Genomic DNA, 14,422 nt, shown 5'->3' with positions numbered 1-14,422 from the left:
AATCTAAGCTACTTCCACTCAGATATGATTACCACTCAGAAGAATATTTTGTTTGTTTGTTTGTTTGTTTGTTAAATTGCTGCTATTTTAATTGGTTCTCTCAGAATCCATTTTGAAGGCACACTTTTTTGGATGGCATTTACAGAGGCTGAAAAAGTGCAGGAGGAGCTTTTTGATTTATTTACCTGTATGTTAGAATGTTAGATCTACTTTTCTCTTGGTTGATAAAGTACAAAACTGAAATAATCCGTAACTACTGATGTTAGCATTTTGCCCTCTAAAAGTGGAGATTGATTAACCACAATTGAGAGAACCAGTTCTGGATGCTGCAAGAGTCTTGCCAGACATTTGCTTCCTCTAATCTCCTTTTTTAGAAATGTTTTCAAGAGTTGTGGATAATTTTAATGTTACTTAGAATCTGTAATCCCTGACAGTGAGTTTTTGGCCTGTGATTTGAGATCAAAGTGATTGGTTGCACTGGTAGATTTTCTAGTGATGAACAAACAGCGAGTATTTAGGCTAATCTTTTTTTTGCTGCTGCCATTAACCCTTTAAAGCTTGGTTGGCAAGTCTGCGCTTCAGTAAAGAAACTTATCAAAATATTCAATTGTGTATTTGGGAGGTCAAGAAGAATGGCACTAGACAGTTATTCATGAGTCCAGAGAAAGATCTCAGGAAGGGTATTACAATTTTTAAGCTTTCTTGCTTAATATAGAAACGTGAGGCAATTATGAAAGATATGGGTATAGTCTACATTGCTGTACTTTTAAATGGAAATAACAGGGACTTCTGGACTTCTGATTGTGCAATGCTTTAATTTTTCTAAGACTGAACAATAGTTTTCTGAATGACCGAATCCAAATGAAGAAAAAGTTTTGTTTTCAACTGGGGAAAATATTTGAGAGATATGACACAAGTTATATTTGCTCTTTTGGTTGGTTGTTCACTTCTTCAACAGAGTAAAATTCCTCTTTTATGCCAGTAAAGATACCAGAGCAGCTGAGGTTTTCTGCAGAAGGTTCTTGACTGTTTTTTTCCCTTCTTTTTTGTATAGATTTTGTATTTTTACCCACGGAAACAGAATTGTGTCTCTGCGTTCCTGCTATCATCTGTTAGCACTTCTCCTACCATAGATGAATTTTAGAGAATTAACAAGGAGTATTTTCTTTCTTTTAATTTCATATATGATATTTTGTGGGATCTATTACCCAAGATGGATTAATCATCAAAATCCTTTATTCATTTGTTCTACTCTTTCCCACCACTCTAGAACCTAACGAAAGACTTTTTTTCTTTTTTTAAAGACAACTTCTAAAGATCTGTATAAAGGGAAGCCTTCCACAGAGTTCTTCATCCACCACTTGCCAAAGTGAAGAGCTTACATATTTACAGTTACTTGCTTCCCAAAAGTTTCTTGAACTCCTGGTGAAACTTCTGTAGGGAATAGCAACAATACCTTATTAAACTATACTATTTTGCACTTTCTTCCAGAATTAAATTGTTTTCCTTCCAGAAATTGTTAATCTTTCTCTCACAGGAAATATTCTGACGTACCCTTCCAAAATTATTTAAGACAGTGAAAATTACAGAAATACCCAGATTTTCTGTAGAGGCTGGTATCTTCCAAAATAGTGTGGATACTTGACTATTTTCCAAATAACTTGGAAAGATTATTTTTATTTTCTTGGGGATCTCTAATATTTCTCCAGAGAGATTCCTGTACACTTGGTCTCCAAATGCATAGCGGCTGGCAAGGAGAACTAGGAGTCTTCTCAAATCTCTATTAAGAACTTTGGTGTTCTCACAAGTATTAGTTAAGAAAAATTATCATCACTCCCCCTCTCTTTTGAAAGAAAGATGGAAGAAATTTATCCAAAGTTGTTTTTTGACAGGGCCAAAATAAACATTCATCCTTGCTTCTTTCTTCAAGTCTTCCCTTTTTACACAGGGAGGCATCTAAATACAGCAGTTCTAAGAACAGCGAAAGCTTAGTTTTTCATCAGGCGTTTGAAGCTGTGGAGAAAATAGTGAGATTCTTCCCTGAAATCTATTGAATGAGAGTATGGAAAGCAAATAAAATCTGTTCCAAGAAACTCCCCAAATGTATATTCTTCTTTGCCCTCTAATTTGTCTCACATGCTATCCTTTCTTTGCCCTATAATTTGTCTCATATGCTGTCCTTGTAAGTTGGAATTCTAAATGAAATGGTGCTCTCTGAAAACAGATGTTAACACGGTCTGTTCATCAAAAAAAGTAATAATTGCTTTACATCTATAACAAAGTTGGGGAGATTTCCAGAGTAACATTCAAAGATCTTAGAAGATGCAGCAGGAAAGGACTTGGAGGTCTTCCCATCTTCTTATCCTTTTGTTGAATGAGCTGCACATTATCATTCTCAATAGCTTGTGTCTAAATTTTTCTTAAAATGTCAGTAATGGAGTTTCCTTACTGTTTCCATGCAACCTGTTCAGATTCTTAGAGCTAGAAAGCTGCTTTTCCCCTAATGCTTTGCCTGAATTATTTTTGTTGCAGTTAGGCTTGACATTTCTGGACTTATTTCTGATGGGCAAGGAAAAACAGTTCACATTCCCCACCCCCCTTTTTTTAATAGCGATCATTTACATATAAAAGACCATTATCATGTTTTTCTCCAATCTAATCCTCTACAGACTAAACCGCACTGCTTCTTTCTCTTGTCTTTTCATGTCATTATTTCTAAGCTTCTAACTGTCTCTGTTGCTTTTATCTGAATTCTAATTGGTTTGCATTTGTCTTGATGTTTGGCTGCTTTAAGTTGTACATACAACTCTGTTTGAAAACTTTGAAGGATGAGCAGTTGGAAAATTACTGTAGACATCTCTTTGTATGATGCTTTTGTTATACAGGAAAGTATGGCTACTCTTTTGGCAATGATAACTTAGATTCAGTTCGCAAGCTGCTGCAAACATATGGTTCTCTTTCTGTAGAGCTCATTTACCTTCTTCTTGTGTTGTTACAATTGTTTTTTCTGAGGTAAATAGAAAGTTTGTGCTCATTCTTACTGATTTTCATTTGTTTCAAATGGTTATTCCATTTAGTCAAGATAATTGTAAATTTTAATTCTATTCTTAAAAACACTTGCAGGCCTCTCAAACGCTTTACACTAAAAGCTTGATATCATCTTCAGATTAATAAAACTCCTCTCTTCCTGTTATGTTAAGTTATTAATGAAAAATATTTAATTCTGCCAGGCATAGGATAGTACTCTGGAAAGCTGCACTTGGTATTTTCACTCGTTTTTACTGTGATACCCTTTGAATACAGTTTTTACTGTAGTCTTACGTTTTGCCTAGACCATGTTTCCTCAGTTTGTTAATGAAATTTTTATGAGAAATGATGCAGAAAACCTTGCTGAAGTCCGGGTATGACACTCCATTCTCTTTAATTCACAAGTCCTACAGTCTTACAGAATGAACTTAGTTTTATTTGATTATATTTATTCTTAATGCACTCATGTTGGAATATTACCACTTAGTTATTCCCTTGATAAAATTGGTCTTCTTGGATAAATTGTTCTTCTAGTATGCGCTGAAACCATACAAACTGTTATATAAAATTCTCTGGGCACTTCATCACCATCCTTTTCAAGAGATTGTGTTTTCCTTTTTTGAATCTGCTGGAGGCACAAATTCTCAAGATGGTTATTATCAATTCTGAGATTGTTTTAGCCAGGCTTCTAGAGTGAATTTTATCTGATCCCATTTTTATGAAAATGTTCAATTTATGTGACAACGTTAAGTAGGATCATATAAGAGATTTTTCCATCTACACACTGTAATTGCAGTCTCTTCAAATCTTTTGGCAGTAGTGGACCTGATTTGTTTGCAGATGTTCACGTTGATTCATCACCAGGTTCTCAGCTTTTCCAGAAGACAAATGTCAGTTCCAGTACAATATGTATGCTCTGGTCTTTTCTCCATCCCTGGCATCTACCTTCAAGACTTTACTTACAATATAACTACTCACATATGTAACCCAATAATCTGCATGTAAAACACACTCTTAAAGCCTCTCTTCCCAAGGGATTTTTGAGTAAAAAGTCTAGAATGCAGTATCCAGGTTTGGCATACAATGACTTGGTACCCACTTAAATAATGTTCCTGGAGTCTCAAGGATATATGAGTTGAAAAATGCAACAGCTCTTGAGTGTTCCTGATGTTTCTCTCCAGTGTGCTATAAAGTGTTATCCATCAGTCCTCATTTGTTCATTAGTAGTTTTTCTTGCCTTTGTGCATAGGAAACCATTCTTCTGGCAAAAGAGCACGTAGGAATGTTGAAAGACTTTCTTTTTAATGTCTGGGAACCTTTGCCTGTGAGAGATTTAAGGAATATAAAGATACTACTTGGAGTGAGCTGTGGTTTTTCTGTTTGTTTTGTTGTTGTGCAAGTGGAAAGCTAATAATTCTTTCAAATATCCGAATCCTAAATTCGTGGTAACTTTAATGATTGGGTTATAACCATGTCCATTGCAGCAATGAATGTGGCCAACAGTGAGAGTGTGGTGCATCAGCTTTGAAAGGCAAGTGATCTTTGCTCTGAAGAGGCTCTGAGATCATCAGAGAAGTGTCATGAATGGTTAAATGAGGAGGTGTGAATACTGTGGTATAATAAAGAAGTGTACAGACAAATATACAAGGTTTAGGTGTCAGTGATGTGTATAATCTCCTGGACAGAAGCCTGTTTGTTTGCTACCCAATTTAATGATGAGTGTAAACATGCAAGTGAAGCCATTTCATACTATATTGTTTTGGAATTTTTACATTTTTGAGAAGGCTAAAATGTATTGCATTGACAGTGACCTATAGTTCTTTGCATTAGAAAAGATCTGATAAGGAATCAGTCAAGAATCACAGGGAAAAAGTATTTACAAATTGCTAACACAGTTGATGAGATTTCTTTAATCCGCAGTGCCATCCATCATTAGGAATCACAAGGAAAACTAATTATTATAGAGAACCAATCCCAGGATTATCATGGGTGGTCAGGAAGACTGTTACTGAAAGTCTGTGGAAGTATTGCTTACGGTCATGTTTGTTCTTTGTAGAGGCTTTAACTCCTATGATGTACCTGCTTCTCATTTACATTTAGCATTATCTAGATGACCATTGGTACTTGCTGCTCAGTAGTGATACAGTGACCTCACCAAATGAGTGGAAAGTCTCTTGTTCTCACGCAAGTTTTATGTACTCTTGGCATACAGAGAGCTTGTACGAAGTGCTTGTACTGATACTGTGGAAGATCAGCTACAGAAGGTTAGATATTTTTCTCCTGAATTGGAGTGCAGCCCAAGATTTAGACTCAAAAGCTGCCTACCCATTTCTGTATTCTAAAAGAATATTCTAAAATTGGGCTTATAATTATCTTTGAAAAAACATGACTGTGATTTACTATCTTAGGTACACATTCAAAACTGTTAAAATGTCTCTGGTAGAAGGAAACTGTTCCAGAATACCTCCTCTTTTTCCATTTCTTTTCACCTCAATAGCTGGGTATTGTAGCCAGATATTTTAACCATTTTGTTGCTAGGTAGAGCTCTGAGATGTCAAGCTTACTTAGCTTAGAATAAACCAGTCTTGGAAAGGATCCAAATCTACTCAGCATGCTCCATTCTGGATTTAACCATGGTTAGGCATCTCGGAAATATGTGCAGTTACTGCCAGAACATCTCCTCTTAAAATGCAGCTTACAGGCATTGCTATCAATGCTGTTCAGAAATTTCCTTCAGGAGGAAGGTATCCTTAAATAGCCTAGTCGTAGTGCTGCCTACAACAGGGAGAACTGTACTGTTGTTTCTTCATTTACTGGATTCCAAGTACTTTCAATGAATGGGCTGAAATCCTTCTGACCTCCTCAAGTCTATCCAAAGATAAAAAGAACCTGCTTTTCTGTTGCTGCAGTGTTATTTTTCAGCATGACAAATACAAAATTACATCAAATCAGAAAGATATTGTCATATTTACTTAAAGCTTAGGGCAAGGGAGAATCAAAGCTGTGTCCTCCATTCAAAATGTAGTTATGAATAACGGTAGTTAAGTGTTCCATTGAAACTGTGGAAATACTCTTTTGAAGTGAGAATTAAGGAGTGAGATGTCAGTAAGATCTCTGAAAAGTTTTGAACTGCCTCTAATATTTGGAGAAAGAAAATGCATCCTGTGTTTCCACTGAGTGATTGTCATTACCTTAAGGAAAATCAGTAGCTAACAATCTCTGCCATACGTTACACTAAGAAAATCTTGTAATTTTTTGTTGAAAGGAACAGCAAGTAGGAGGAGTGTGTGCGTGTGTCTGAAGAACAGAAGTCTGTGGTGAAAGACAAATGGGAGAACTTCATAGGGCATTACCAGAACTTTGACACTAGTGATTGTGTGGTGCTTAATTTGAGGGTGGAGGGAATGGATTAGTGGAAAGATACTGAGAATCAGGATGAGCAAACACAGGGCTTCCCAACATTGCAGTATCATTGGCAGAATATGGAGCTGTCATTGATAATCAAGGAAGGAGAACTGGGTAAGGTAAATCCATTTTATACCCTGCTCTATGTTTAGAGATCATAGGGCATCTCTTGGCATGAACTAGAGAGAAAATAAAGTATAGGAGTCTATGCAAAGAAGTCATCAGTAAAGGAACACCTTTCATTTTAACTGAGGCTTTGCTGCAGATATCCATTCTTTTTTTCATCTACAGGTCAGTGTATTGCTTAATGATGTCCTTAATACTACTCAAAGTATCTGTTAGAAATTTCAGCTACAGAATAGAGCTGCTTTCTTGCTTAGTGGTGGTTCTCCAAGGAAGCACACCTCTTTTCCAATTAATTTTTGGGTGTTGTTAGAAGCACTGACCTATGATGACCTGAAACAGAATGAGTAGTAGTAATTTTAATGACTGCTTTCTGAAGATCAGTATTCTCTAATGGATGAATGGGATCAGAGAAATGTTTGATTCATTTAAACAAGAGGAGGCTGGAGCATATTATTCCTTTTGTTTTGTCACACCATCATTCCATTTTAAGCCAAAAGTTACTGCTCAAAATTATTATCAGGACAGGTTGAAAAGCTTATCTGTTTTTCAAAGCCTTTTCTGGGCTAAGAGATATGAGGAGTTAGTCTGATTTGAGAGACAGAAATTTTAAATTTGTGAATGGAGAATGTTTTTAATGAAAAATGTTCTCTTTTTAAAATTTCTCTAAATATACTCAGTGTTTGGAATGAGTACACATAGAAGTGGAAATGAGTATATTAAAGAGGGTAGATAAGTGGGGGAATGATAGAATAATTCTTTGCGACAATTAGTGTTTTCTAGATAATAATGAGTGGGGAGGTTGGAATCAATTTATCTAAAATTAAAAAAACTTTGAAAAGCAACTGGCAGAATCAAGGTTAAGGAGGAAAGAAAGGCCAATTTGTTTAGTATGTTTTCTGATTTCATCTTTTCATGGACATTTTTAGGTAGGGAATCCTCCCTAAAAATTGTTTTTGCATATATTTTTTTTTAATTTAAAAATGTTCGAGTGAAATGGCCAGTGCCTGTACACTGATGACTAAGTCTTCATCACTGGAACTTACTAAGGATCTTTGTCCTTTCTTTTTTTCTGTAGTCAACTTGCTTTCATTAACCAGTTTCTGATAGCTGACATTCTGAACCTGCAGGTACTATGTCTTTTGGTGGTGGGTGTTTTGGTTCCATCTTCTCTGAAATGATCCCTTCTCCACCTGCTGTGGACTGCTAAAATTCCTAGGAAATACAGTGCAACTATCTGTATTACATCTTGATCTGGGAATGATGTGCTTCCTACCAATCTTATTTAGGCCTTTTGTGAACACAGATATATGTGCAAATACACATTAAAATTATGTAGGTTTTATTTAGTGTGTTTTTATATAAACATGAAACAACATAACTGTTCAGTTTTTCTGAATTATTATTCTAGGATCAAGACCACCTTTAATCCTACAATCTCAGCCTCCACCTTATTCATCACCTAGAGATGTGCCCCCAGACATATTGTTAGATTCTCCAGAAAGAAAGCAAAAGAAACAAAAGAAAATGAAGTTAGGCAAGGATGAAAAAGACCAGACTGAAAAAGCTGCAATGTATGATATCATTAGTTCTCCTTCCAAGGACTCCACTAAGCTTACATTAAGACTCTCTCGTGTAAGATCTTCGGATATGGACCAGCAGGATGATATGCTTTCTGGTTTGGAAAACAGCAGTGTATCAGAGGGTGATATTCCTTTTAATGTGCAGTACCCAGGACAGACTTCTAAAACACCCGTTACTCCACAGGATGTTAACCGCCCACTAAACGCTGCTCAGTGTTTGCCGCAGCACGAACAGACAGCTTTCCTTCAGGCACATCAAGTGCCTGTTTTACAACAGAACACTTCAGTTGCTGCAAAACAACCTCAAACTCCTGTGGTACAGACACAGCAACAGGTTTCGCAACAAGGAACTATAACGTCATATGATGAAGTAGAATTGGATGCATTGGCTGAAATTGAGCGGATAGAACGTGAATCAGCTATTGAAAGGGAGCGATTTTCAAAAGAAGTGCAAGATAAAGGTAAAAGGATTGTGTGTGTGTATACACTATATATATTATATAAATATATATATATGTATATAAAACCCATATATATATATATAAAAAAAAAGCCACCTTCCTGTCATTGTCACATAGTTCCAATCTGTTTAATCAGTGTAGGTTCTTTTACCTCATCTATCTCCATTCCCCTCCAGCAATGAACTGTAATCTCTCATATATGCATATTTTTAATGTTTGGTATGCTTTATTTGGGGCCTTAACAGATGAAAGTGAAGTCGTTATGTTTCAAAATTTTTTCTAACTACTCTTGTTTTGAACCGTTAGATAAAATAAGATAAAATTGGCATTGTTTATGTTTCTAAAATCCCAGCAGTGCCACATTCCTGGTCAAAATTTGTAATAAGTTATGGTAGTTGAATGAATTATTAATTAACTACTTATGTTGCCTAATATAAGAAAACAGATTAAAATTTTTATCCTATTTCTATACTTATCCCTATTTGAACCTAACATGAAGGTTTTAGATCAAAATCACATCTGTTCTTTTAAAGACACTGTAATGATTGGATAGTATATATTACTATATTGTCTTCAAAGTTTGCTCAGCTCGATATCCATTGTTATGTAGGCATTACAAGTTTTAGAGAGCTACAGTATATCTATGTGGTCTCTAATATAGAACCAGATGAGCCTTTGAAATGTTTTCTCTTCACTTCAATAGCTAGACTGGTTTTCTTAACTGATTTCATTGAATCTATTCTCTTTAAATTTTTGCTGCTGTTAACTGATTTGAAGGTCTTAAGCTTCAAAATCTCAGAAGTAGATTTAAAACTCCCATATAAATCTTGAAAATAAGGTTTTTCTTCTAAAGTAGATAGTAATAGGTTTAAAAGTGTCCTCTAGACTGTGTTTAACTTCCAAGAGAAAATATTTTGCAGGATAATGCTAATTTATTAGATACTTCCAAGAAAACCTTGCAGAAGTGAAACAGAGCAGTTTCTGAATTTGGAGAGTCATAGTTGGAAATAATCAGTTTTTGATATACTTGGGTGGCATCGGGATGCGACTTAATTTATTTACACTTTGGGTTTTTAACCACCAGAGAGAGCACAAGTTTTCTCCTTAGTTAAAGAAAATTTTCTGCTTTAAAGATATGTATTGTGTGCGTGTGTGTGTGCTTGCGCGCTCACATGTGTGTATGACTGTTGTTGCAAGTACTAAAAAGATACACGTTTTAGATATTTCTTATTTGATAACTAAATTAACTCTTGTCAGAATACATTATTGTTAATATATGGAGAAAATGGGTGCTCACCTCAGAAGAGATCGCCACTTACTTTGTCTTTAATTCTGATTTAATGAAATAGGAATTTTGCTACTTTGCTCTCTTCTACTAATTTGAAATTGAATTATGAAGGGCTTGTTGTTTGTCTCCTAATACTTTGTTTCTTCAAAAGCTACTGTTGTATCCCCACTGTTAGAGTAGGTTCTCCAGCACCTTTTAGCTGAAAAACATCTAGAAAAAGGCAGTGTAATTTTGATGCTGCACAGCAGCCTTCAGACACTTAGAGCAAAACTAAAACACTTTTTTTTTTTTCTTTTTTTCTTCCTGGCTTTCATTAAATGATGAACATTAGCTGTGAAGTTTGTTTACCATAATTACATAGCCACAGGCAGACTTTGATTTCTTTCTTTTTGGGAAAGTAGTGATTTTTATATAATATGATCTCTCCCCTTTACCACTTCTCTGTACTAAATACGGATCCCAAGTCAATGCTTCACTTCCGCCTGCATCCTCTGCCAGGTCTCGGTTTTTCATGAGTTCCTGCAATTGCTATGGATCAGGCGCAAGAGTTGTTGGGACATATGATTACTATTTATTCACTGGTGGTAAGTTGCCTCTATGCTAGACAGCAGCTCTTTTCTCTTTGGCTGCCAAGATTTCATTCATGAACAGAAGTAGTAGTGAGTAGAAGGATTTTAGCACTCTGGGGACAGATTTCCTGAAAAACTGCTACCTTGGAGAAATACGGTTCTTATTTTTTAGTAACTGTTTTGCCATTGCTTGCAAGTCTGTGCCATGTCGAGAAGTTGATAGAGTCTGGCTTTCCTCAGTGATCGTTCTTGTTCCAGCCCTTTGGTTTGGTACAATTGCAGCAGGAAGCCTTCTCTCATGTTCCTATGGAAATATATCCATTAGAAATATATCCAATAATTCCTATACATGTCAGTCATTTTTGAGAAGCTGCTTACTGTGCTTATGGAAAAGACTGGCATTGTGCATTTTGAGATATAATGTGATCTGACATTAAAATATTTGTCAAGAAAGTAGTGGGATTGTAGCATGTACTCAGTCTAATTAGAATATGAAGACATAGCAATGTGTGTGTGGGGGGGGTTGTGCCAATTAGCACACTACTTACAAAGCATCCCAGTAGAGATCTTACTCTAGATTCTAGCACGTGCTAAAATCTGCATGAAAGCATCTTTGCTACTTTTGTAATTGCTGCATGACATACTACAGTCACAGTATAGCTTCTGTGTAGTCGCCCTTTGTCGTCTTCCTTACATTACTTTGAGTAGAATTGTACTCCCTCAAGCTCTGATACGAGGTCAGTGGCCTTTTCTGTCGTTTTTTAGATGTGAAATCTCTACAGTACTATGCTTCATCAGAGGTATTCAGGTGCTTCTTTTATAAGTGTAAGGCTTTGGATGCATATGTTATGTTCTTTCTAAGGTTTGGAGCCAAGAGTGTGGTGGAATTGTTTATTCTGGAGGAGAGGCGGAGATGTTTTTCTGGGGGTTCCTGCCAGAAATTATACAACTGCTACACTTGTCTAAGGAAATGCTAAGGTCCTTCTGTAACGTTTGGTACAGGTGGAAATGGGGATCTGGAGCACTTTGGAAATTATAGCACTTTCTGTACTGAATCCCATAATTCTAACAAAACTGTTAGAATATTTAGTTTCCACCAAGAAGTCTCTCAAAGTGGGAGGCAATCTCCATTCCAGAGCTGGAACCAGCAGGTTTTGCAAAAGTGCTTCTTTCTTTAAAAAACAGTATATCTTTCTGGACCCTGATTGTCGTGCTTTTGCTTCCTGAGAAAGGAATTCTCAGTGCAAAAATTGCTGTTGCAGAAGCTGGCAGAATTGATGTAACGTCTATCAGAAAGGCATAAGGAGAGATTTTATAATGCAGGGCTTTGGCCTCCATATATGAGAGCTTCTGTGAACTCTGTTCTTCTGTCCTTTCAGTTTGTTTGGATCTCGTGTTAGGTGGATGTTATGGTCCTTTCGTCGTGATGCAGGAGTACAAAGTTTGAAAAAGTTACTCAGTTTCTGTAAGGAAGGGACAAGATTCCATCTTCTCTTCCTACCTTGTCCATCAAGGAAGTCTTTTTGTATTGATTAATTTTGCAAGTAATTTGTCTCTGTTAATGAAAGGAGTAAATGGAGATTTTGAAGATTAAATCAGTCTGCACCAAAGCTTTCATTCTGATACATCTGTTGCAGCCTTTAATAGCCTCAGTACAAACAACTGGGCCTGCGAAATGTGTCCTGTCTTCAGTTCCCCCTGCCGCCCACCCCAGGCACCTCACAGTGGCCTTCATGTCTTCATCAGATACAAGCTGTCAACATTAGGTCGTATCTTCTCTTTTGAAAAGATACGTAATTTCAGAGCTAGATCCAGCCATCGTTTATGAAGACTTAGATTATCTGCGTAGGAAGGAAAGAGCCCTATGGGTGATTTGGGTGATTCTGAAGGGCAAACGTGAAATGGGATTATGTTTTGGCCGCAGCAATCAAGAGTAAGTTACCATCCTTTGCTTAGGTGCATCAGGACATGCTGATGACCTGAATCCTTTAGAAAGACAGTGAAACTTCATGCTTTCCACCCCCCCACCCCCCCAATAATCACTGTTAGTAGTCGCATTTCCTGTACTACTTGGTGCTCTTGACAGCTTCTGAAATGAGCGAAGTTCTCTATTTTGAAACTATCCTGTTCACTTCAGTGGAGTTGTACTTGTTCACGTTCTGAACTTGACTATTCCAAGAAAGTACAGGAAATCCTGTTGCACTTTAGAAAATTACCAGGAGTTCCTGTTCTTCTCAGGAATCTTCTTTTCATGGGAGGGAAGTTAGGAGAGAGGAATTTTATTTTTGTTAACTTCAGTTCTTTGCATTAACTCGTTTGCTTTGCTATCTGTTCAGATATTAATGGGTTATTTGTATGTATAATCAAGTAGTGCAAAGCTAGCTTGTCATTTTTTAGTCTAAACCTTTCCCAGAATATTGCATTAAGCTCTTCCTGTGCTTTAAGATTTAGACCAGCTACTAAATTAATTTTCAGGTTTGAGGTTTCTGCCTCAAGATCTTCCATGCTTTTCTCAAGATCCTATTTACTGTGAATCAAAAGTACTTAAGAAGTTAATGTTAAAGGAGCTCTGAGCCTTTCAGACAGGGGAAAAGGGAAAATAACCTTGAAAATAATGCAAAATTCTGAAAAATCAGAAAGTCCATATTTTTTGAGATAACTTTTTTCAAATTTTGTTAGTTTTTTTTAAATTCAGATTTGCTAAACTTTGAGGTCTTCCATACATAGTACTAAGTATTCACTGTTAGATTCTCAGCCACTTCAGAAACATTTTTGTGTAATGCACCTGTTTTAACAGATTAAGTAGTACTGCTTTTACTTGCACAAGGCACTTGTGAGTTTGTGAGAATGGTCATCAAATCCTTTTTTTTTTTTTTTTTTTTTTTTTTAACGTAAAACAGTAGAAGTGTTTTTTAAATGAGAGAAACCTATTCATATGTGTGGCTTTTTTCCTATATATTTTACCTCTGAAGATCCCGTTTACCTGCTTCTTTGGAATCTTTCTATGGATTCTTTGAATTAGTGAGAGAAAGTGAAGCTGTAATAACATTATTTCCACTAATTGGATCAGTTAGGGGGCACTTGGATGCCTGCCATGGGCGCTTCTTTTTTTATTCCGTTCCAAGCCCATAGCAGCAGAGACACACATCCCAAGAGTGTGAATCTGCCGGAGCAAAACTCTCAAAACTACAGTTATAGGTAAGTAACTTTTTTCTCTTACCTTTTAAGTTCTTATCCAGCTCCTCTCCCTTTCTCCCCTTTCCCCATCACCCCTTAAGTCCCCCCAAGAAGAAGGTAATAGAAGAACACTATTAAGAATGGTTTGTTTATGTCTAATTTTATTTAGCCAATAAATGAAATGACAGAATGAGTAATTATAACCAGGATATTACCATTCATTTACAAAAATACGTTATAGGGGTTTTATTTCCTTAAAAATTGAGATACACATGTAGTCATTTATCTAATAATCTTGTAGAAGGCTAGAACAAATAATAAAACAAGAACAATAATGAAACAAGAGCAAGAAGATTAAATGAGACATATAATATAAATTGTTGTGTCTCTGTGTAGTGGGAAGATATGAGAATTAAATATTATGTATTTTGTGTGTACAAAACAAATGAGTGTACAAACTTGCATTAGATCTGCATTTTGTAGTGTTATGTAATGGATGAAACTGATACCTTATGTAGCTTTCCCATAGAAAAGCAGCTTTACACTGTCCAGTTCCCTTAGCTAAGAGAGTTTGTTGTTTTGTGTTCAAACATATTTAAGAAAAGGAAGAGGAAGAAGTTCCTTGTATATCTAGAGAAATGGCAATGAAATGTTGCAATGTTTCAGTCTGTCTAGGAAAAATTACTTCATATTTTTTTAAAGGATGAAATACCTGATGGAGTTTTAAAAGAAAAAAAAGTTTTTTAAAAAAAATTGAAGCTGTGCTTTGCATAGGGTAGCACAGAAATC

The 14,422-nt window shown here is 36.0% G+C and overlaps 1 protein-coding gene across 5 annotated transcripts in view; it reads left to right on the top strand.

The window, feature by feature from the left end:
* The window catches only part of LOC112982190 (NIPBL cohesin loading factor), a 155,914-nt gene that overhangs the window by 78,799 nt on the left and 62,693 nt on the right, over positions 1–14,422 (top strand). For 3 of the 5 annotated variants that reach the window (XM_064501884.1, XM_064501887.1, XM_064501885.1), the window contains exon 9: positions 7,967–8,599. The exons of the other annotated variants lie outside the window; for them this stretch is intronic. In XM_064501884.1, coding sequence (XP_064357954.1) covers positions 7,967–8,599 — 633 coding nt within the window. The remainder of the gene's footprint in view (positions 1–7,966; positions 8,600–14,422) is intronic. 5 annotated transcript variants of the gene reach the window in all.

Source organism: Dromaius novaehollandiae, chromosome Z (genome assembly GCF_036370855.1).
Source record: "Dromaius novaehollandiae isolate bDroNov1 chromosome Z, bDroNov1.hap1, whole genome shotgun sequence".
Classification (NCBI taxonomy): domain Eukaryota; kingdom Metazoa; phylum Chordata; class Aves; order Casuariiformes; family Dromaiidae; genus Dromaius; species Dromaius novaehollandiae.
This window is presented reverse-complemented; position numbering and strand designations above follow the sequence as displayed.